We start from the raw sequence: 17,584 nt of genomic DNA on the forward strand, positions 1-17,584 counted from the left end.
ACTCCCTGGTATTTACTTTCCATCAGTAGACACAGTGGCTGAAGTTCACTACTGAGATGTATAGTTGGGTACACTGCATTTAAATCTGAACACTATGTATTGCACATGGACTGAATTTCACTCAGCTGGAGCTTAGCGCTCCTGCCAGTAGCACTGAAACAGTCTCCACAGATGACTGCAGGATTTAGTTTTCACCGCTGCCCCACTGAAGCGCCCCATTGATGGCTACCTGCATGCTGCCACAGAAAGGACTGCTGTGCCCACAGCACCTTCAGAACCCAGGGACATTCTGCAGTCATACTGGCACAGCCCCTTCTCTCATTCCAACTGCTCATTATATCACTGGAGCAGCAGCAAGAGGTGGGTTTTCACCATCAACCAGAACACAAGAAAAATTCTCAACTTTTGAGACCTACTGTCAATTATTTTTATAGTTATTATTATATATTATATATATATTATTTTTATAGTTATTATTTATTATTTATATAGTTATTATTTAGTAGCAACAAGAGGAAAATTTTTAATCACAAGCACAGAATAAATTTGTATTTTGTGACTTGGGAAGACAAGGAAGAATGCCATCTTACTGACAGCAAATGGCTCTGATAATAGTTCTAATTCTTCCAGTTCTTTTATACTTCGTCAGATCATCTGCTTCCCTCTGAAGAATTTCCACAATATCTTCAAATTCTATCAAATAATAGATTTGAGAAAAATAAGAATTCTATAATATTTTATAAACCAAAATAATGTTTTGTCCTGGTTTTGTTAAAAACAACACCAGTTCTCTTTTAGTGAATTTTCCTTTCAGCTAAGTTATTCTAAGTACCTTCTAAGTAACTGAACTTTTCTGAATTTAGCTACAAGTGTTTTGGACACTGTGCTTCAGAACTGACAAGAGTGACCAATGGAATGCAGAAGAAGCTCATGTTTAGATTTATTTCTATAGTAACTAAGAATTCTGACAACATCCCATAATCGAGAGGGGTGTATTTGCAAGGACAGAACAGATGACTAAATCTGACCGAGTGTTCCATCCCATCCACGTCATACACACTATATAAAGTGGGAGATCACGAGAGTCTCACTCTCTGACCATGGCTGGCATCTGAAGAGAATCCTGCCAGTTGTGCCTGCAAATCCCAGGCCTGGTTCCAGTCCCTGCATCCCTGAATTCAGTTTCAATTTGCTGCGAAGTCCCACCCAGGACTTCCGGGTGCCTGCCCTGCAGCTGCTACAGTAACGCCAACTCCACCAAGGGGGCAAAGGGGCAACCAAGGCTGCTACCCGGGAAAATCAAGATTTGGTTTGTATATTTTGTATCATTTTCTCTATTTATTAGTAGCATTAGTAAAGCCTTTAAAACCTGTTCCAACTGTAAGACTCTCTTCCTTATCCTTCTATCACTTTTTCGTATGTGGATGGGTAGATTAACAGAGAGCATCTGCCACGGTTTATTGTCACCTTGCAATTAAACCTTGACATGTTTACAGTTTTTTTAAAGTTTTGGTGGAACTTTTCGCATTTATGAGTCTGCCAAAATTTCTCTTCAGAGAATATCTCTGTAACATCCTTTTACAAAAGTAAAAAAAAAAAAGAAAAAAAGATCCTTTAAATTGACTTCAGCAAAGGCGTGACAAAGTTAATCACAAACAACGGAAGTCTTTAATTTCACAAGTTATAACCAGAGCCAAAGACAATACAAATTCCACGTAGAGTTGATTTCCAAAGTAAGCTTTAAAGTATGGTTAGACAAATCAGAACAAGTCTGACAGTACAGCACTTTTCACAGTCTTATGACAACTCCCAAGCCCTCCATCCTATACAACAATGTCAAACATGACTTGTGCATAACAAAATGAACTTGTAAACCTCAAATCTACTTGTAAACGTCTTTTAAGTACATTCTACCACTGAAATCAAGCCTCTTTGCCAAACGGAGAGGCTACTTTCAGATTTTAGAAACCATACTGAGACAAAGGTGTAATGAATATGGAACGTACTATAAAGATGTTATTGTTTCAAATGAACAGATGCTTTTCACGCTACATAAACTACTTGCAACACAGTATGTCAAACAAATTCTTTATGCTATCTGTGTTATTATCTATGTAACAGTGTAAGAAATGTTAGGCATCATCTGAAATTTTTACATAATGATCCTTTATATAAACATCGAAACATCTTAGTTTCAAAACACATTTAACCATGATGGCCTTGCAAAAACTATATTGCACCTTTACATAGGAAAAAAACAAAGGTTTCTGTTTGTCATATTCCAGTATCAGGTGGTTTTTCAGGTATTCATCCAAGAAATTCACAGACAAAAGTTACAAGTAATTAATGTGTCTCATCCTAATTATTTTGTAGCATTAGATTAAAAGAACGCTGCCCGTGAAGGGCAGTGTTCTGTAGACTTCTGCATAATAAGAATCTTTTGGCTTGAAATGAATCTCAAAGCATATTGATTAGAGGTTCAAAGGGCAGAGGTTTTAATGATTGTCAAAATCTAACTAAGAAAATGAGAGGAACAAAGTTTGCACCTTTATGACATAACTTTATTTTAATAAAGGAAAATCCAGAATTTTACAATTCGCCTTAGAGTTGGAAAATATTTATAGTTATATACCACTTTCCGAAGAGTTTTCCTCTATACACTTGATTTATACCCAAACAGGCATTTTGTACTTCTGCACTAACTGATACATTATCTGAACATCTTTCTAGAGCACAATTATTGCACAGGACAGTTGCATTTGTGACAATACTAATTTAACCAAGCACTACATTGCCCATTATTCCTTCTGTTAAACTCCGTAGGACAGAAAAAAAATGCAAGAGGGTAAGATTTTGCCAAATAGATTAAGTCACAAAGTAGATTACCAGTTCAAGAAAAGCAGCAATTTCTTTAATCAAAATAAACAACTGATAGTTTACCCATGGCATTTTATAAACAAGAAACATATATTCTGAACACAAACGTTTCAGTGAATTCTATACTGTTTCCCATGTAACACACAGTAACAAAACAAGACATTTAAAAACAACCAACATTAGTTTACTGAAAAAGGAATGATACATTTGATCAGTACCTACACATTACGCTGCAATCCTTCTCAATTGATGGCACTTCATGTGAGGTCTCATACATTTTCTGAAACTGCATTTAATTTAACTTCACAATATGGCAAATTATGTTCTAACACACAGAAACCTCTGTTTTCTCCTTTATTTAAAATAATTGCAGCAATTAAATCTTACAATTACTTTGGAATATTTGGCAGTTATTGAGTAATAAACCCCTGAAATTTCCCTTCTATTTGAACTTAATACTTGAAACATGTGAAAACCGTTCCCCTAAACACGGAAGTAAGTTTTGAGAAAAAGGAAAGGGAAAAGAAAAAAAAAAATAGCACTCAGTAGGAACAATTTATTTGTAGCAAAATTGTAACACAGTTCCCCCTTCCACAAAGTAGGCTCTGTAATATCCAATATTTTAAATAACTACTGATCATGGCTGTGTGTTTACCCTTGTGGTGTCAGTAACACCCATAGAGAAGTCCATCTTTCTTTCAGGAACATAACATGCAATCAGCCCATTCTTCTACTAGTCAGTGAAGAATCAGTGCATGAGTTAATATATTTTAACAAGAAAACGAAACCTTATCTCTGTTCCAAAAAAAAAAAAAATCAAATCCTGGGAAGTCATTTTTGCTAGCTTTAAAAAAGGCCGATTCATTAGTTGCATTTTGGAATTCCAAAATAAATAGATCTTTGCTGAATGGCAATGTCACCTATTTCAAAGCTTTCAGGAGATGTTAAGAACTCCCAACTCGATCTCTGGGAATAAGCCGTAGATCTGAACCATGCTTTAGAAATACATTTCCTAAATAAACAAACAAAACAGAATGTGTTACCAACTAACGAAAAAAAATGTTACCTAAACAAGCATACGCATTTAAAGGATAACAATGTTAGGTCAGTGTTTAACATTTTTGTAGTAATTCCTCTAATATACCAGAAACATATTTTTTATGTTTCCATGTAATTTCACCTTATCCCTCTTACTCCAAAGAACTCTTATTTTTAAATAAAAATACCAGACCCAAAGTCATCTAATAACCCTTGAAAGCTATGGCCTTTCAAACTTTGCAGTTTCATACTTGAATGTCTGATTTCAATTATATGCCATAGTAATTTAAAGACCAGGAAATGCAGTTTTACTTATCCATAATTATTTTTTTTTTATCTTGAGGTCATTCATGCATATATTCATTTTTAATTTTCTCCTTGGTTCAGTATTTATCCAAGCATGAGTCAGCTTCATTTTAGAATAAAAAAATCTTGAACTTTATAATTATTACTGTACAATTTTAATCATTATAGTCTTTTCAAGAGGACATAGTATGAAAATTAAAAGTTCCTAATACTTAGATGTCTAGAATATTTTCTGCATGTATTCATGATTATCATTCAGGTTCCTATTTTCTACTATTAAATGTAACATTTGAAAATGAAATCACATTGCTAAAAGTGATGTGTTATTTACTTGCTATATGGAACTTTTTTTAAATTTCACACTGCTACTGCATGAAACAGATTATATGTAGTTCTACAATATCAGATTTTAATAATATACATATATTCTTATTCATCTTTGTGTTGACTTGTAAAACCAGAATAATTGTATTTCTTTCCCAAGAATCCCATTTCAGGGATGTAAGTGGTCTAATAAAAAGATTAAATACTTAACATTTTTTTAAGTTATTAACATATTGGAACAAAGCTAACCTTTTTCAAACTTTATTTTACCAGCAGGAGGATCAGGATAGAAGCTGTTTTACTTATTCAACATAATAAGTATTAGAAAATCAGTTCAAAATAATGTCTTATCAGAGTATGTTCTGTTTTTACACATCTGCCAAGGGAACATACTGAAGAGATCCATAAAACCCACTGAACACAAATCTGTTACATCAGCAAACCAGAGGACCAAGTTTACTAATCTAGATTTAATCTTTATTGCAATGACCATCATAAAGGTCTAAAATTTTAAAACAGGCCAAAGCTGCATCTCATGCAGACAGTTTGCCCCACCTCTCAGTCTGTTTCCATCATTAATATCACAGTGGTTTTATTAAAGTTATGGCATACCATTCACTGAACTACTGAGGATTTAAAACTGAAATCAATACAGGAATTAAGCGCTAAGCCGAGCTTTCTCAGCTTTCATTTCCCCTGCTCCACGGAATCATGTAGGGAGAAAGTCATACTTGAGCAGTACATTTAGTCAGAAAGGTGAGGAAATAGTGGAACAGTACAAAAACTCTGAAATCCCCGAGGATTACTAAGACTTTATTCCTAGACCATGTTATTTTGGGAAGTTTTTGAAGACTAAAGTAACTGTTCAATCCCTTGATGAGAACTAGAAGGCTACTGGCAAGAAGAACCTCTCTTCTTGAAAACATGATTTGAAAAGCACCTAGAGATCCTGCTCTAAAATGGAGTATTACTTTTTAAACATATTTTATGAGAAGTGCTACTAAAATAGCAAATACTACTGAGCTAGGTATAATGGGGAAAAATATAGCTATTACTTGTTATTTTAGTAACACGTAATACAGTATTGCTCTTTTAAACTGCACAATAAATAGCTAAGCTCTGAAGATTAGAAGTGCCTCATTTTTTCACAGACCTAAATAAACAAATGCTGAACACTAGTTCTGTGGATTTAACCTTTTACACACTACACTGACTGTAGTTTTCAACTACTGGGAAATGCTTCTCCCATTTAAAAAATCAAAACTTAAAATATAAATCAACCCCAAGTGCTACGTATTAGTTTAAAAGAAAAATAAATTAGTTTTTTAATACTGGCCTTCATAAATAATAACTTACCTGCTGTCTGTGCAGGGTTTATTCCTATACCATCTGGCAAAAAAAAAAAGAAGAAAAAAAAAAGGGAGAAAAAAGAGGGAAAGATGAAACAGACATATTACAATTTACTGCAGTAATTTACACCTCAAAAATATACCAACAAGATATAATTATTACATCAGGTCTTCATGCAGTTATTTCTTGCAAGCAAAAATAGTCTTATCACAGCACTAACAAGAAAGCTTCAGCACAGAAAATCCAAGCTATATATTTGGACAAAACCAAATTAATATTAGTGGTTTAATATCTTCATCCCATGCATGAGCAATTCAAATAATGTTGCAATACTATTAAATTCACTTTGCACCCTGTAGAGTTTGTGAAAGACATTCTTCCTTTTATCAATACCCCGTCACTGAAACTACAACACAATAAATAAATAAATATATAAAACCAAGCTATATTCTTACCATTTGTTATAATGGCACTTGTTGCGGCAGGAACTTTGAACTAAAGTAGGACAAAATAACGTAAGAGACATAGTTAAAGCAGAAAATATATAAGGAATATTCAAAGCAATTATAATTTTAGCTGTTTTATGTATGAAAAATTATGAGAAACTATTCATAGATATAGCAAAATAAAGGTTTAAAGTCATAGTTGATTAGACGCCTCAATACAGAATGCAAAATTTGCAGTACTAAATAACTCAGTAAATCCAATTATTATTATTACGCATTGGAAAAATCTAAGTTAAGCATCTGCAAAGTTAAGAAATATCTCTTTTTATACTAAATAAAGGAATACTGAAAACATATTTGGACATGAACTTATAAGAAGCATATCTGTTATGTCTAACAGGAGTTAAACAAGAATTAGCTTGAGCTAATCTTGGTTAATTTTGACCAATTTCTTCACTTTCTCTCTGGTTCGATTGGGAGCTCTGCAACCGCTCTGCTCCAAGAGTTCCCTCCAGGAGTCGCTCACAGAAAGCAAGCACTAACAGCACCACAGCAGCTCTGGCTCCTTCCCCTAACTGGGCTTCGCACCCTCCATCACCACCATGTCTACCCACCTCCATGCACTTTATAGGAGGTCAGTTTTACAATAGGAAAAGCTCTACTCAGGTGGAGTTGCACTGCATACAGGCTTCAAAGTATTTCAGAAGATCTGAGCTGAGATGCGGAAGCCAAAAATCATTATTTCTCAACACCAGAGGGATTCAGGCAGGGTCAGAGAAAAATCCTGCACTGTGTAATGTTGTTGGATCAGACAGGACAGAAAGGGCAGGGTGAGTATAAGCCAACCAGTGCTACTTGATTGGCCTATGGACCAAAGGTTGCTCCTTAGACTTCTTTAACTTAGCTTAATAAACAATCTACAAGGCAAAAGACTGGTATCTCTGCAAGCAGCAAGTATCAGTGAAACCTCTTCCCAAAGCACTTCATCCTCCTCTCCGTATTACACAATAAAAAGCGCAGGTAGCTATGAACACTACCAGAGAGAGCTTCCCTGGAAGAAGTCCCATCTGCTGAACAAGTCACGTCAGCTGTGCCTCTCAATGCCATCCACAAGTCGCACTTTCCTCCTTTTCTGATTGCTCAAGTTAAGATTTCCAGCTCTGATTTGCAGAAACTCTATGCATTAAACAGCTGGAGCTCACAGAAATCAAGCTTGAATACAGTACTTGATTAATAATATACTGAAAAAAAATCTCTTTTTATCTCCTGACACACAAAATTAGCAGATTCTTTTTTTTTAATTCTCTCTTGGCATTTTATCCATAGCAGGTAAATCATGTCACCTCCTCATTTTGCAGGGTGACATGAAAACAGTAATTTCTGCCAAAGATAAGTTACATACCAGTGTTATTGTAGAAAAGCCATTAAGAAAGTAACAATTTGCCTTCAGAGCAAGTCTTGAATAATTAAGTTGATAGAAGCTACATATGTAACAGTAAGAATGTAAAAAATAATATGTCATCTCAAAACACATAATATATACATATGTGCTGAAGAAAGCAAGCCTTTATTCTCAAGTTCACTGACTTCGAGAATCTTGATTTAGCCATTTAAGGAGAAATCTTTTAATGGGTTTGAGTTTTGTATTTTTTCTTCCTACATAATATGAGAAAATTAATTTGAAAGGTTTAAACAGTAGGATTAATGTCTATCATATGACATCCTGCCTCCTGAAATGAGTCCACCTCCAATGCAAAATGTAAAGGAATAGAACAAACAAGCAAAAAATCCTGAACAAGCAGGAAATAAATGTTTAACTTATTTTTCAACAAGCAGGTTTCTATTGTAACTAAGTGATACCATGGATCTTTCATCCTAAACCCTCTGAAAAAACTCAAAAATTTAACTTCTACAATGTTAAGTGCCTCTTCTCATTTCTTCTGTGTTTTCTGACACACAACAAGGCACAAAAGGGATGGATCACGCAAAGGATGATGGATGCATCTGCTCTTTTTCTGCCATTTTGTTTTTCAGTAGGAGAATCAATCTGATGCCTATACTCCAGGTGCACATGAGAACTGTGTGGCAACCAGTCAGTGAAGATTCTATAATTGCTTCGTATTGTGTTAGAAGAAAAGAAAACAATTTGTTATGTCAGCCCAAAATACTGGGCCAAACAGTAATAGCATAATACAGAAAGGGAAACTACCATTGGAAATAATTACACACATTTGGTACAATATGGTTCACTACTTAAATGAAAAATCCTTCCTGTGGCTGCTGAGCATGTTTTCCATGCTGAAAATATACAAGCTTTCTGTGATACAAAGTCAAATGGACACTCAAGCAGCAAAGAAGTTCAGTATTCAGTAGATAGCAGCAACTTGCTTTGAAATACAATTGGGTAACATCCAGCCCCTAACTCACACACCTTAAAGAAAAAGATTGTTTGCTTTAAAAACCTTATACATTGATAATTGAGACTGCCATACAACTTATTTTCTCTAATGCTGGGAAATACACTTGTCAATTTCTACAGTCAAACAATAAGGAAACAATGACAATCACAAACCAACAATCATATCCCTTTCTCACTTTTTACAATGACAAAAATCCTCTACAGTAAAAAGTTCATCTCCTTTTTGTGCAATGAATAGCAGATAAGTGCATTAAAACATAGTATCTATCAAGACTAGCATTAGAATAACAAAACAATAGTTTCAAAATATACATGTTTATGAAATAATACAAATTAACTTTATTTAATGGAAATGGATGACTATTTTAGTACCACGTCCACAAATGTAGAAGATTTTTTGTAAGTATTGTACAAACATACATCTAAGATATGTACCAAGTAGCTCTAACAGATGAAGGGAAAAAACCAATAGATACCACACACTGTAAATGCAAACATTAACACTGTTAAAATAAACTATGATGACTGAGGGAAGAACTATAAATAGATAAAAGCTGAAGACAGCAGTTTCTAATACTCTACATTTCAATTTACTTTTTTATATATATTATCTGTAAGATAAACAGAGGAAAGAGAATAAGGAGATAAATCTGTATTAGCCAAATTCTCACTGCCAAATGTATATATTGGAAAGGGCTGAGACTGCTACAAATGATTGAGACTTCTTGAGATCTCCCCATTTAATGATCCAGTTTTCTTTCACTTCCAGCTCTGTCAACCATTAAGTGTATATAAAGAATTTTCACACATTATTTGGTGTGCTGGAGATTATAGGAAAAAAATTTGCTATGTATTTCAGTTATTTCCAAGGGAAGGGGGAGGAAAAAAAAAAAAAAAAAAAAAAAAAAGGAAGACATTGTTTTGTGCAGTGAAAGTAATTCAGAAAATTTTACTTGGAGAAACTGTAACCTTTGACAAAGCACTGTGACTGAAACTCGATGTATAAGATGACCATTCTACACCATGGCTACAGTTCTGGTGTTCCAGGGGAATCCTGGTTATGATTTACACAAATTTTAAGACTCTGAAAAATTACTTAGTAGAAGGTTACTAAGGCTAAATAGCCGAAACTTAAATCCTTCCCTGTGCCAAGAGCTTTAATCACTGAGAGGACAATGCACTTCCCCTGGAGACCAACTAATGACTTCATCCAAAATCATGACTACAGTTCAACCTTTTCCTTATTGTTTTTTACAAGGCACTGTGAAACTAGTATCTGAATCACAACACACAGCATAAATTAATACAATTTAATGCATAAATTACGCAGTTCAAGGAACAAAAAATATAAATATTAGAGAAAAATTCCTTCTCATTCTTTTCAACGCCAGTTCACAAAGGATCAAAAGATCTTCCTTCCTGAGGAAAGTCTTTTGCTCTCTGTTTACAAAGCATTTAGTTCTGCCTGGTCTCACAGAGATGTAAAAAGCTTCAGTGCTGATCCAGTGTGGTCTGAGATCAAAACAAAACTCCCACAAGACGCTCAAAATACAACAACTACAATAATGGTTTGCTAAATGTGAATATTTAAGTAATTAATTCTTCTCTAAATCAGTTTCACAGACAACACTGTCACCAGCTAACATTGTGGTTCTTTGAGTAGGTAAAGTTAACAGGTTTGATGGCAACCCTCCCATCAGATGTGGCCCCTCAGTCCTGGTGTCTCCAAGAACTCAGTTTCATTCCAATTTTCCCTTGTCCTTCACACTAGACTTTTCAGTTTAGGTGTCTATGTAGGGATTGTGTGGGCCCAACTGCATTACTGCTGATTAAAATAATTGGAAAAAAAAACAAACACAGTAAAAAAAAAAAAAGGGCAACTAAATCAGTAAAGATCTTTAACAGCATTTATTATTCTGTATATCATTCTGTTCAAGTAAAGTTACAACAAACAAACAATTCACAACCTTCCCCCCAAGCTGCATTTCTGCTAAGAACTTCTGTCACATAGTGGTATAACACTAACAACATAAGGAGACTCAAGACACATAGTCCACAACCCTGCCTTATTACTTATTTTATTACTATTCCGATGCTTGAAAAAAATGAAATTTTCAGTAAAACAAAATATCCCAAGTTTTCCTAAAAGGACAGAAGGCAAACTGCAAGAACAGGTTCTCAGATGGATCTGTTTGCTGACTACATGAAAAGCACCATCACCTTTTGAGTACTTTATCCTACTGTTTACACCATGATGAACATCTCTTAATATTTGAATGTTTAATCTGAAACAAACAGGATGCACCTCTTCCAATACATTAGACACCTCCTGTTTTTGGATTCCGTGTGAAAGAACAAACACTAAGAAACCAAAGAACGCATTATCCAAGTCTTATCCACTTAAGTCTGTTTTACGAATCTAGTCCATATCCCTAATCTCAATACCCCTTATAATCAAAAATTAAAGATCTCCCAAAGCCAGAGTTTACTGGAACTGAATATGAGAAGAGTTTATTACTTTCCGGAATAATTCCAAAGAATTTTCTGGATATTCTACATAAGCAATTAAAAATACTAGATATTTACTTGCAGCACCAGATAATCATGTTCCCTATCAAATTTTTGTTGCTGATGTAAAATGGCTTAATTCAACTGCAGAGAACAGGAAGTGTGTCAATGTGTGTTGTTGATGCGTGAATTGTAGAAGAATTGCTAAGTTTGGGATTCTGAAAGTTTGGGTAGGCCTCCACTGACACCAGTAAAGCTTGTGTCCACTTATATCTAACAAGAGCATTCATTGTGCTGAATTAACCATTGTATTTTACAATTAAAAGACTTTTGCTTTCAGGACTGTTTAAAAGTTAAAAACCGACATCATCACTTTCTACTTACTTCTTCTGCAGCGAACTTCAAGACAGCTGTGAAAGGTGTACCTTCAGGCACACTTAACCTGAAATTACAATGTAAGCAAATACGTAGCTGTTAAGGCAAACTGAAAAGCAACTTTATTTGCTGTTAAAACTTCACTTCTACCAATGCAATGCTCTTGCCAGAGGTGTGCATGTACTGGATCTAGCCCTAAACAAGGCATAGCAGTAGGATGAAGCAGAAAAGCCCAAAGGGGTGAGTTAACAGCAGAAAACCGCCTGTCGGTTCACACCGAGGGAGAAAAACAGCTTTTCCGCTCGTGCGAACGCCCTGCCCGGGACGACCGCGCCAGCTCCGCAAACGCGGGTGTTTGCGCGGCCTCCCCGCGTCACGCAGCGGCCCCGCAGCGCCCGCCCGGCAGCCCTGGCCCGCCACACACTCACACTTTGTAGGGCAGCCGCGGGTCCGAGGTGAGCGTCACTTTAAAGGTGACTTTCGACCTGAGGAGAGCGAACAGAGAACAGCGGGTCAGGGTTTCGGGACAGTGGTACAGCGGGGCGCGGGGTCGCTCCCTCACTCACTTACATGGTGCTCCCGGGCGCCGCCGCCGCTCCCACCGACACGTCAACCGCCGGCTCAGGGGGCCTTCGCTGCCCTGTACGCATCCTGAGTTGCCTTGGTCGCGCCTGACTGTAAAGGAAAATTAACATGCCATGCCTACCCCTACAGGGAAGGGATAGAGGGTTTTCTGTCTCAGAGCGCTACTGGCGGGCAGAGGAGAGGGGATGAGCGGTGGAGGAGGTGCAGCGGAGAAGAGCGGTGAAGATTTCTAATGAGGCAGTGGCTATACCTGTTCCGCGCTGGAGGAAGGACCCCGGCGCTGGGACCGCGGTGCTTCCGTAGGCGTCGTGGAGTGACGTGCGGGTGGCCCCGGAGGGGGCATGGAGAGAGCGGGACCGGGCCGGGCTGGGCAGGACGGAACCGAGGGCTTGGCAGGCGGCGTGCCCTGGGCCGGGTCACGGCTGAGGGACGTGGCGGCTGGCGGCCTGCGCGCCTCGCTTTGGGCCGGCGGGTTCGGAGGTGTGGGGCCGTTAAACAAAGATGAGTCCCCCTTCTTCTGAACAAATGCTAACAAGGGACTGCTGGATTTATATGTGTGCTTATATATGACTGCGGGTGTATGTATATTTATATATCTATATTGGGGAGGAGGGTCGTTCATCGTTAGATTTGGTTATCTGAGGTTTCAAGTCCATGTGTCTCTCTTAAACCAAAATGTTCTCAAGTGCTCGTTGAATTTATGCAGGGAACGATGGATGCAAAAACACACTGATTCTCACCCCCTTAATATTTAAAAATCGTTCACATCTTCCTTGCTGTGAGGGAGGTGAAGGTTGGAGTTTGGTTTAGTTAGTGATGGATGATTTTCTGACAGAAAAAAATAGTAGTTCCCAGTTCATCTGTGACTTTTGGCAAACCAATTTCTTTGAAAGGCTAAACAAGATTGTATGGCAGTACGAAGTAATTTTCTCTTTAATGCTTGTTCATCTGTTAGTGCAGGTGATGACCTAGTTTCCTACTCCGGGTATGTCAGTATTACTCTCATATTTTCTCCAATCTCTACCACCTGCAGGAAGAACAGCTTTCACTATGGACTGAGGTGCTTGTTACCACACACTGCTTGCCAGACTGGTCATGGCAAAGCACATTGTTGTGTTCACTTTAACTGGGGACTCATTACCGTTACGGTAGAAGAAATGGCGTACAAAAGGCAGTTGACAAATTGGGGTCACTTTTTTTTCCTAACGACTGGCTAAGTGCCAAGCCATGAAATTCAGCTTTTCACCTTGGTGTTGCTTTTATTTGAACACAGACAAAACTTTAAAAAATTCAAAAAAGAACAAGGAGAAGAAATTGACTAGCAGCTTGTAGAATGGCATTAATATTTACCTGTACCTCCTGCAGTTACCATTATGTTACTGAATCTTTCACAACTGTATCCTGTTGGTTGCTTGTGGTCATTTTGTAGTCCATTAGTGACCTCATGCCTTTTTCATCCCCTGCTTCTAAGAGATCACACCTTACGTTAGAAATAATTAATAGTCATCTCTGAGCATGTAACCTTGCATTTTGTGTAGCTAAATGTCATCCTGTATTTATTCTTGCCCTCTTCAAAATCAGTTACTTTTGTATGATGGTATGGTTTTGATTTATACAAGTCTCTTTCATCTGCAGCTTTCATTAATGCATTGCTGTTTTCTGTGCTAAGGTCATTAATGTACATCTAAATAAAAGACTGATCCTTTTAGAGCTTTATTTCTTGCCTTCCACTGTAAGGACTTCCCCTCTGAGGAAACAAGTGGACCAAAATCTTCATGCCTCTGAAGCTGGACTGGTTTTAGTATGCAAATGTACTTGATCGAACCGGGATTGAGCATATGTATGATATAATGCTGCTAAGAACAGATTGCTGCTGCTAAATGCAGATTGGGGTAGTCCAGTGTTCTGGCCATGTGGTCTTGTTCTCTGCCAGGCAGAGGAACCAACAGTCATGATCGGGTAGAGAGTCAGTTCAGGGAACTGGTCTGGCGAAAAAATCCGAAATTTTCCCTTTAAGTGGTTTTCATCTGGTTGGCTTCCTGAACCAGCAACAAAGAAGGACACAAGGAAGCACATCTGGCTGGCAGCAATATTGCACTGCACCTTAGGTCAGCTTAGGATGCTGTGAAGCTGTATCATGAACAGAATCAAGGGTGTGATAGTATCCTCATTGCTGGTAGCATCAGGGGCAGGATCTTTGAATGCAGATTCAGGTGTGCAAGTGATTTCATAAACATAAGACTTCTCCAGTGCTGGAAATGAATGATTCGACTATGCTATCTAAACATTTTTTGAAAGCTGACAGGGTTGGTGGGGTTTTTTTGTTTGTTTTTTTCTGAGAATTTACAATGTATCAAGGAAGGAGAATGTGTATGATTTTTCTCTTTCAGCGGCAAGAGTTGATGGGACTTCGTATCCCACCTGCAAACAAGCCAGGGATGGATTAGAGGTGACTGTACCTAATGGGTTTATTCCCAACAACATTCTCATCAAATCCAGAAAAACTGGTTCATTCCCAACAAAGTCTGCCTTCCTTTCCCTATGAAACTGGAAAAGAAACTGGAGTTCTCTATTCGTCTTCCCTACAGTTCTTTCTTACCCACACTTAAATATGTTGTTTGATAGCAATGAGACATCAGTTTGACTTTTCTATCTGTGTAGGTGACAAAAGGTGACAATGTGAGCAATTAGAACAAGTGAGATCTTTGACAATTTGTAAACGTACCAGTACAACTGAAAGCTTTTAAATCAGGAAAAGGAAAATGAAAAAAACAAAGCCAGAAAATAACAAAAAATATATCCCTCTGGATTCTAAGATGTGACAGGTCAATTAAAATATCGCTGACATTTCTGGGCAGTCCCTCTAGTTGTAAATAGCATTGCAAGAGAGAAAAGTGCTGCACAGCCTGGTGCCCATACTCACTGGTGGGGCAGAATGAGAAGCTGGAAAGGTCTTGGCTCTGTGTAAGTGCTACTCAGCAATAACTAAAACATCCCTGTATTGTCAACACTTGTTTCCAGCACAAATCCAAAACAGAGCCCCATAAAAGCTTCTGTGAAGAAAATTAACTCTATCCCAGCCAAAACCAGAGCAAATGCATAGGAGCTGTTCATCCCACGTGCCTTATTATGTAGGCAGCTACCTGGCTGCACGTAGTTTAATTGTGTGAGAGGGGAAATAGAACAATAAGCAAAGAAATGGTATTTAGAAAGTATAAAAGAATTACCTTACCAAGATATTACCTTATCAATATTTAACTGCCTGAGCAAGATGATCACTTTTCATACCAAGTGGTAAAATTACTCTAGAAGGTGCAGCTGTTTCTTGAAATAAGATGGAACATGTAAAATTACAATGGAGGGTGGATGAAAGTGTTTCTCAAGCAGCTACATCCTACATGGAGGCATTTCCTTACTTATAGCCTGAATACAATTCCCTAATAAACATTTTATGAATTGCCATACTTAATTACCATAGTTATTTTACTTATATGCAACATGGGAGAAAATAGCTATCTGGCAGTATTTTCTACCTGATTGCAAAGGAGTAAAAGCTGATGAAGAATAAAATGTGCTGGGGAACTGTGTTTAAAGCAATGTTGTTTAGCCTGTTTTTTTCTTCCCTGTTTCCTATTTTCCTTTATTGTAATCTCTGTTAGATATGATAGATTGGTCAGCAGTTAGAGCAACCCCACGATACAAAACTGGGAATCACAGCTTCCTGTTCATCCAGCAACAGCTCAGTCTGGCCATAAAATTAAACTGCAGTGTTTGTGGTTTTGGACAATTTCTCCTTTGCTTCTGAAGCACACAGTGTGTCTTAAATTTGACCTTCATTTATATTTCTAACATGAGTGCACGTACCATTTGAAGAACACCATTTTTATGCTACAAAAAAGTGTCCATGTGGAGGAAGGTCACCACACAGGCATCTGGCCTAAGTGGTCTATGGAAGTATAAAATCTGAAATTTTAAGAAATGCAGTAAAATGTCCCCCACCTGCAAAATGTACTTTCAGCCTCATTGATTTTGGACTGAATAAAGAACACTTAACTTCCAAGAACCTTTGCAGAAAAAGCACCAAAGCCTTTTAGCAGGTACCCAGAAAATTAAATCTTGGCACTCGGTAAGCTCTTCTATGCTCACAAACAATGAATTAAACAAATGGGTATTGCTGAGCAATGTGTTAGGAGAGGGAGGGACGCAAAGGAAACACAGTGTTTCTCCAAACACTTCCACACTGAGCACATGGAAAACAGTCCAGTTCCTTCTGCTCTTCGTGGGGCTGTGGTTTCAGCAGCTAGATCGGGCAGTGCTAACCCCCATGAAAAACAAGAGGTCCTGCTTTTCTCCCCTTTACTGCCTCACGCTCTGTTCCTGGCCTCCTGCCTGCTTGCTGCTCCTTGCTCTCACTTTGTTCCTCACTGGATCCGCTTTTGAGTCAGTTCAGCAGAAGACATAGATGTTTCCCTGCTGGGTCAGAGCATGGAATCAACTCAGGGGAAGGTCTGAGCAGAGACAATGAGATCTTCCTCTTTTGTCAGTAGGGAAACATGGGATAAGGCTTCCTCTTGATACCATTTCCTATATATGGTCAGAGGGCTGGGGTCCTAACCTGGTCGGTACATCCCCTTAACTCTCTTTTGGCATGGGGTGGTGGTGTGTCTCTTGGTTCCTCCCCTGATCCTGTTCATGTTCATCAATGGTGACCCTGTGACTCTTTCCAGAGGGTAAAGGCACCTGCTCTGCTGCAGAGTCCTGCTGTGTCGGCAGGAGTCAGCTGCCTTTCTTAGACAGAGTCTGGTGGGATGTTTCTGTTGGAAATTCAGGCCTCCAGAAAGAAAGCAATAACACTACATGATCTCTAGGTTGGTTTTGCTGCAGAACCTGAAACTCCCTGCACGTTTCTTGCCAAAGCTTCTGTATTCCGAGGCTACGAGCTGCTGCTTTAGTTCGTTTGCCCTGACTTTTTACCTCCCAACAATCACAGAGTCTATGTTTTCTCAATTTTTTTTTTTTTTTTACCTTTTTAACAGAAATAGTGGATTAACATACAACATAATTTTTGCCTGTTTAAACTAGCCTGTTGGTACCTATCACTGAGAAAACTTTAAACTCCTTTAAACAGTTTCCACTTTCATGAGCCTACAGCCCATGTGAGGCAAAAGCAGTTTTCTATTATATTCTGGGTCACTGGGTTTCTCTGTAAAAATATAGGCATACATAGGCTTTCTAAAAAGCATTGTTAAGCCAAAGATAGAAGATTATTATAGCAATTGAAGAACGCCAAACATAATTGAACAAGTTAATGCAGCTTAATAATCTTCCTTCAACAAAATAATAATTAATAATCTAT

At 37.8% G+C, this 17,584-nt stretch overlaps 1 protein-coding gene across 1 annotated transcript; it reads right to left on the reverse strand.

The window, feature by feature from the left end:
* Window positions 1-2,889: 2,889 nt before the first annotated feature.
* Window positions 2,890-12,308, reverse strand: UFM1 (ubiquitin fold modifier 1). Its single transcript, XM_082064917.1, has 6 exons — window positions 12,214-12,308; window positions 12,072-12,128; window positions 11,653-11,710; window positions 6,351-6,390; window positions 5,902-5,934; window positions 2,890-3,889 (listed from the first exon to the last, which is right to left on the reverse strand). The coding sequence occupies exons 1-6, from the start codon at window positions 12,291-12,293 to the stop codon at window positions 3,822-3,824; spliced, it is 336 nt and encodes a 111-aa protein (XP_081921043.1). The 5' UTR covers window positions 12,294-12,308; the 3' UTR covers window positions 2,890-3,821.
* Between the last annotated feature and the right edge of the window lie 5,276 nt (window positions 12,309-17,584).

Source organism: Streptopelia decaocto (genome assembly GCF_964273445.1).
Source record: "Streptopelia decaocto genome assembly, chromosome: 1".
NCBI classification, from domain to species: Eukaryota; Metazoa; Chordata; class Aves; order Columbiformes; family Columbidae; genus Streptopelia; species Streptopelia decaocto.

Excerpts from the sequence above, each read along its gene's own strand:
- UFM1 (XM_082064917.1), bottom strand. The coding sequence starts at position 12,293 with ATGCGTACAGGGCAGCGAAGGCCCCCTGAGCCGGCGGTTGACGTGTCG. Across the intron at positions 11,711-12,071 it reads CCGCGGCTGCCCTACAAAGT|GTTAAGTGTGCCTGAAGGTA; the intron begins GTGAGTGTGTGG and ends TTGTAATTTCAG. Across the intron at positions 6,391-11,652 it reads TGAAGTTCGCTGCAGAAGAA|TTCAAAGTTCCTGCCGCAAC; the intron begins GTAAGTAGAAAG and ends GTCCTACTTTAG.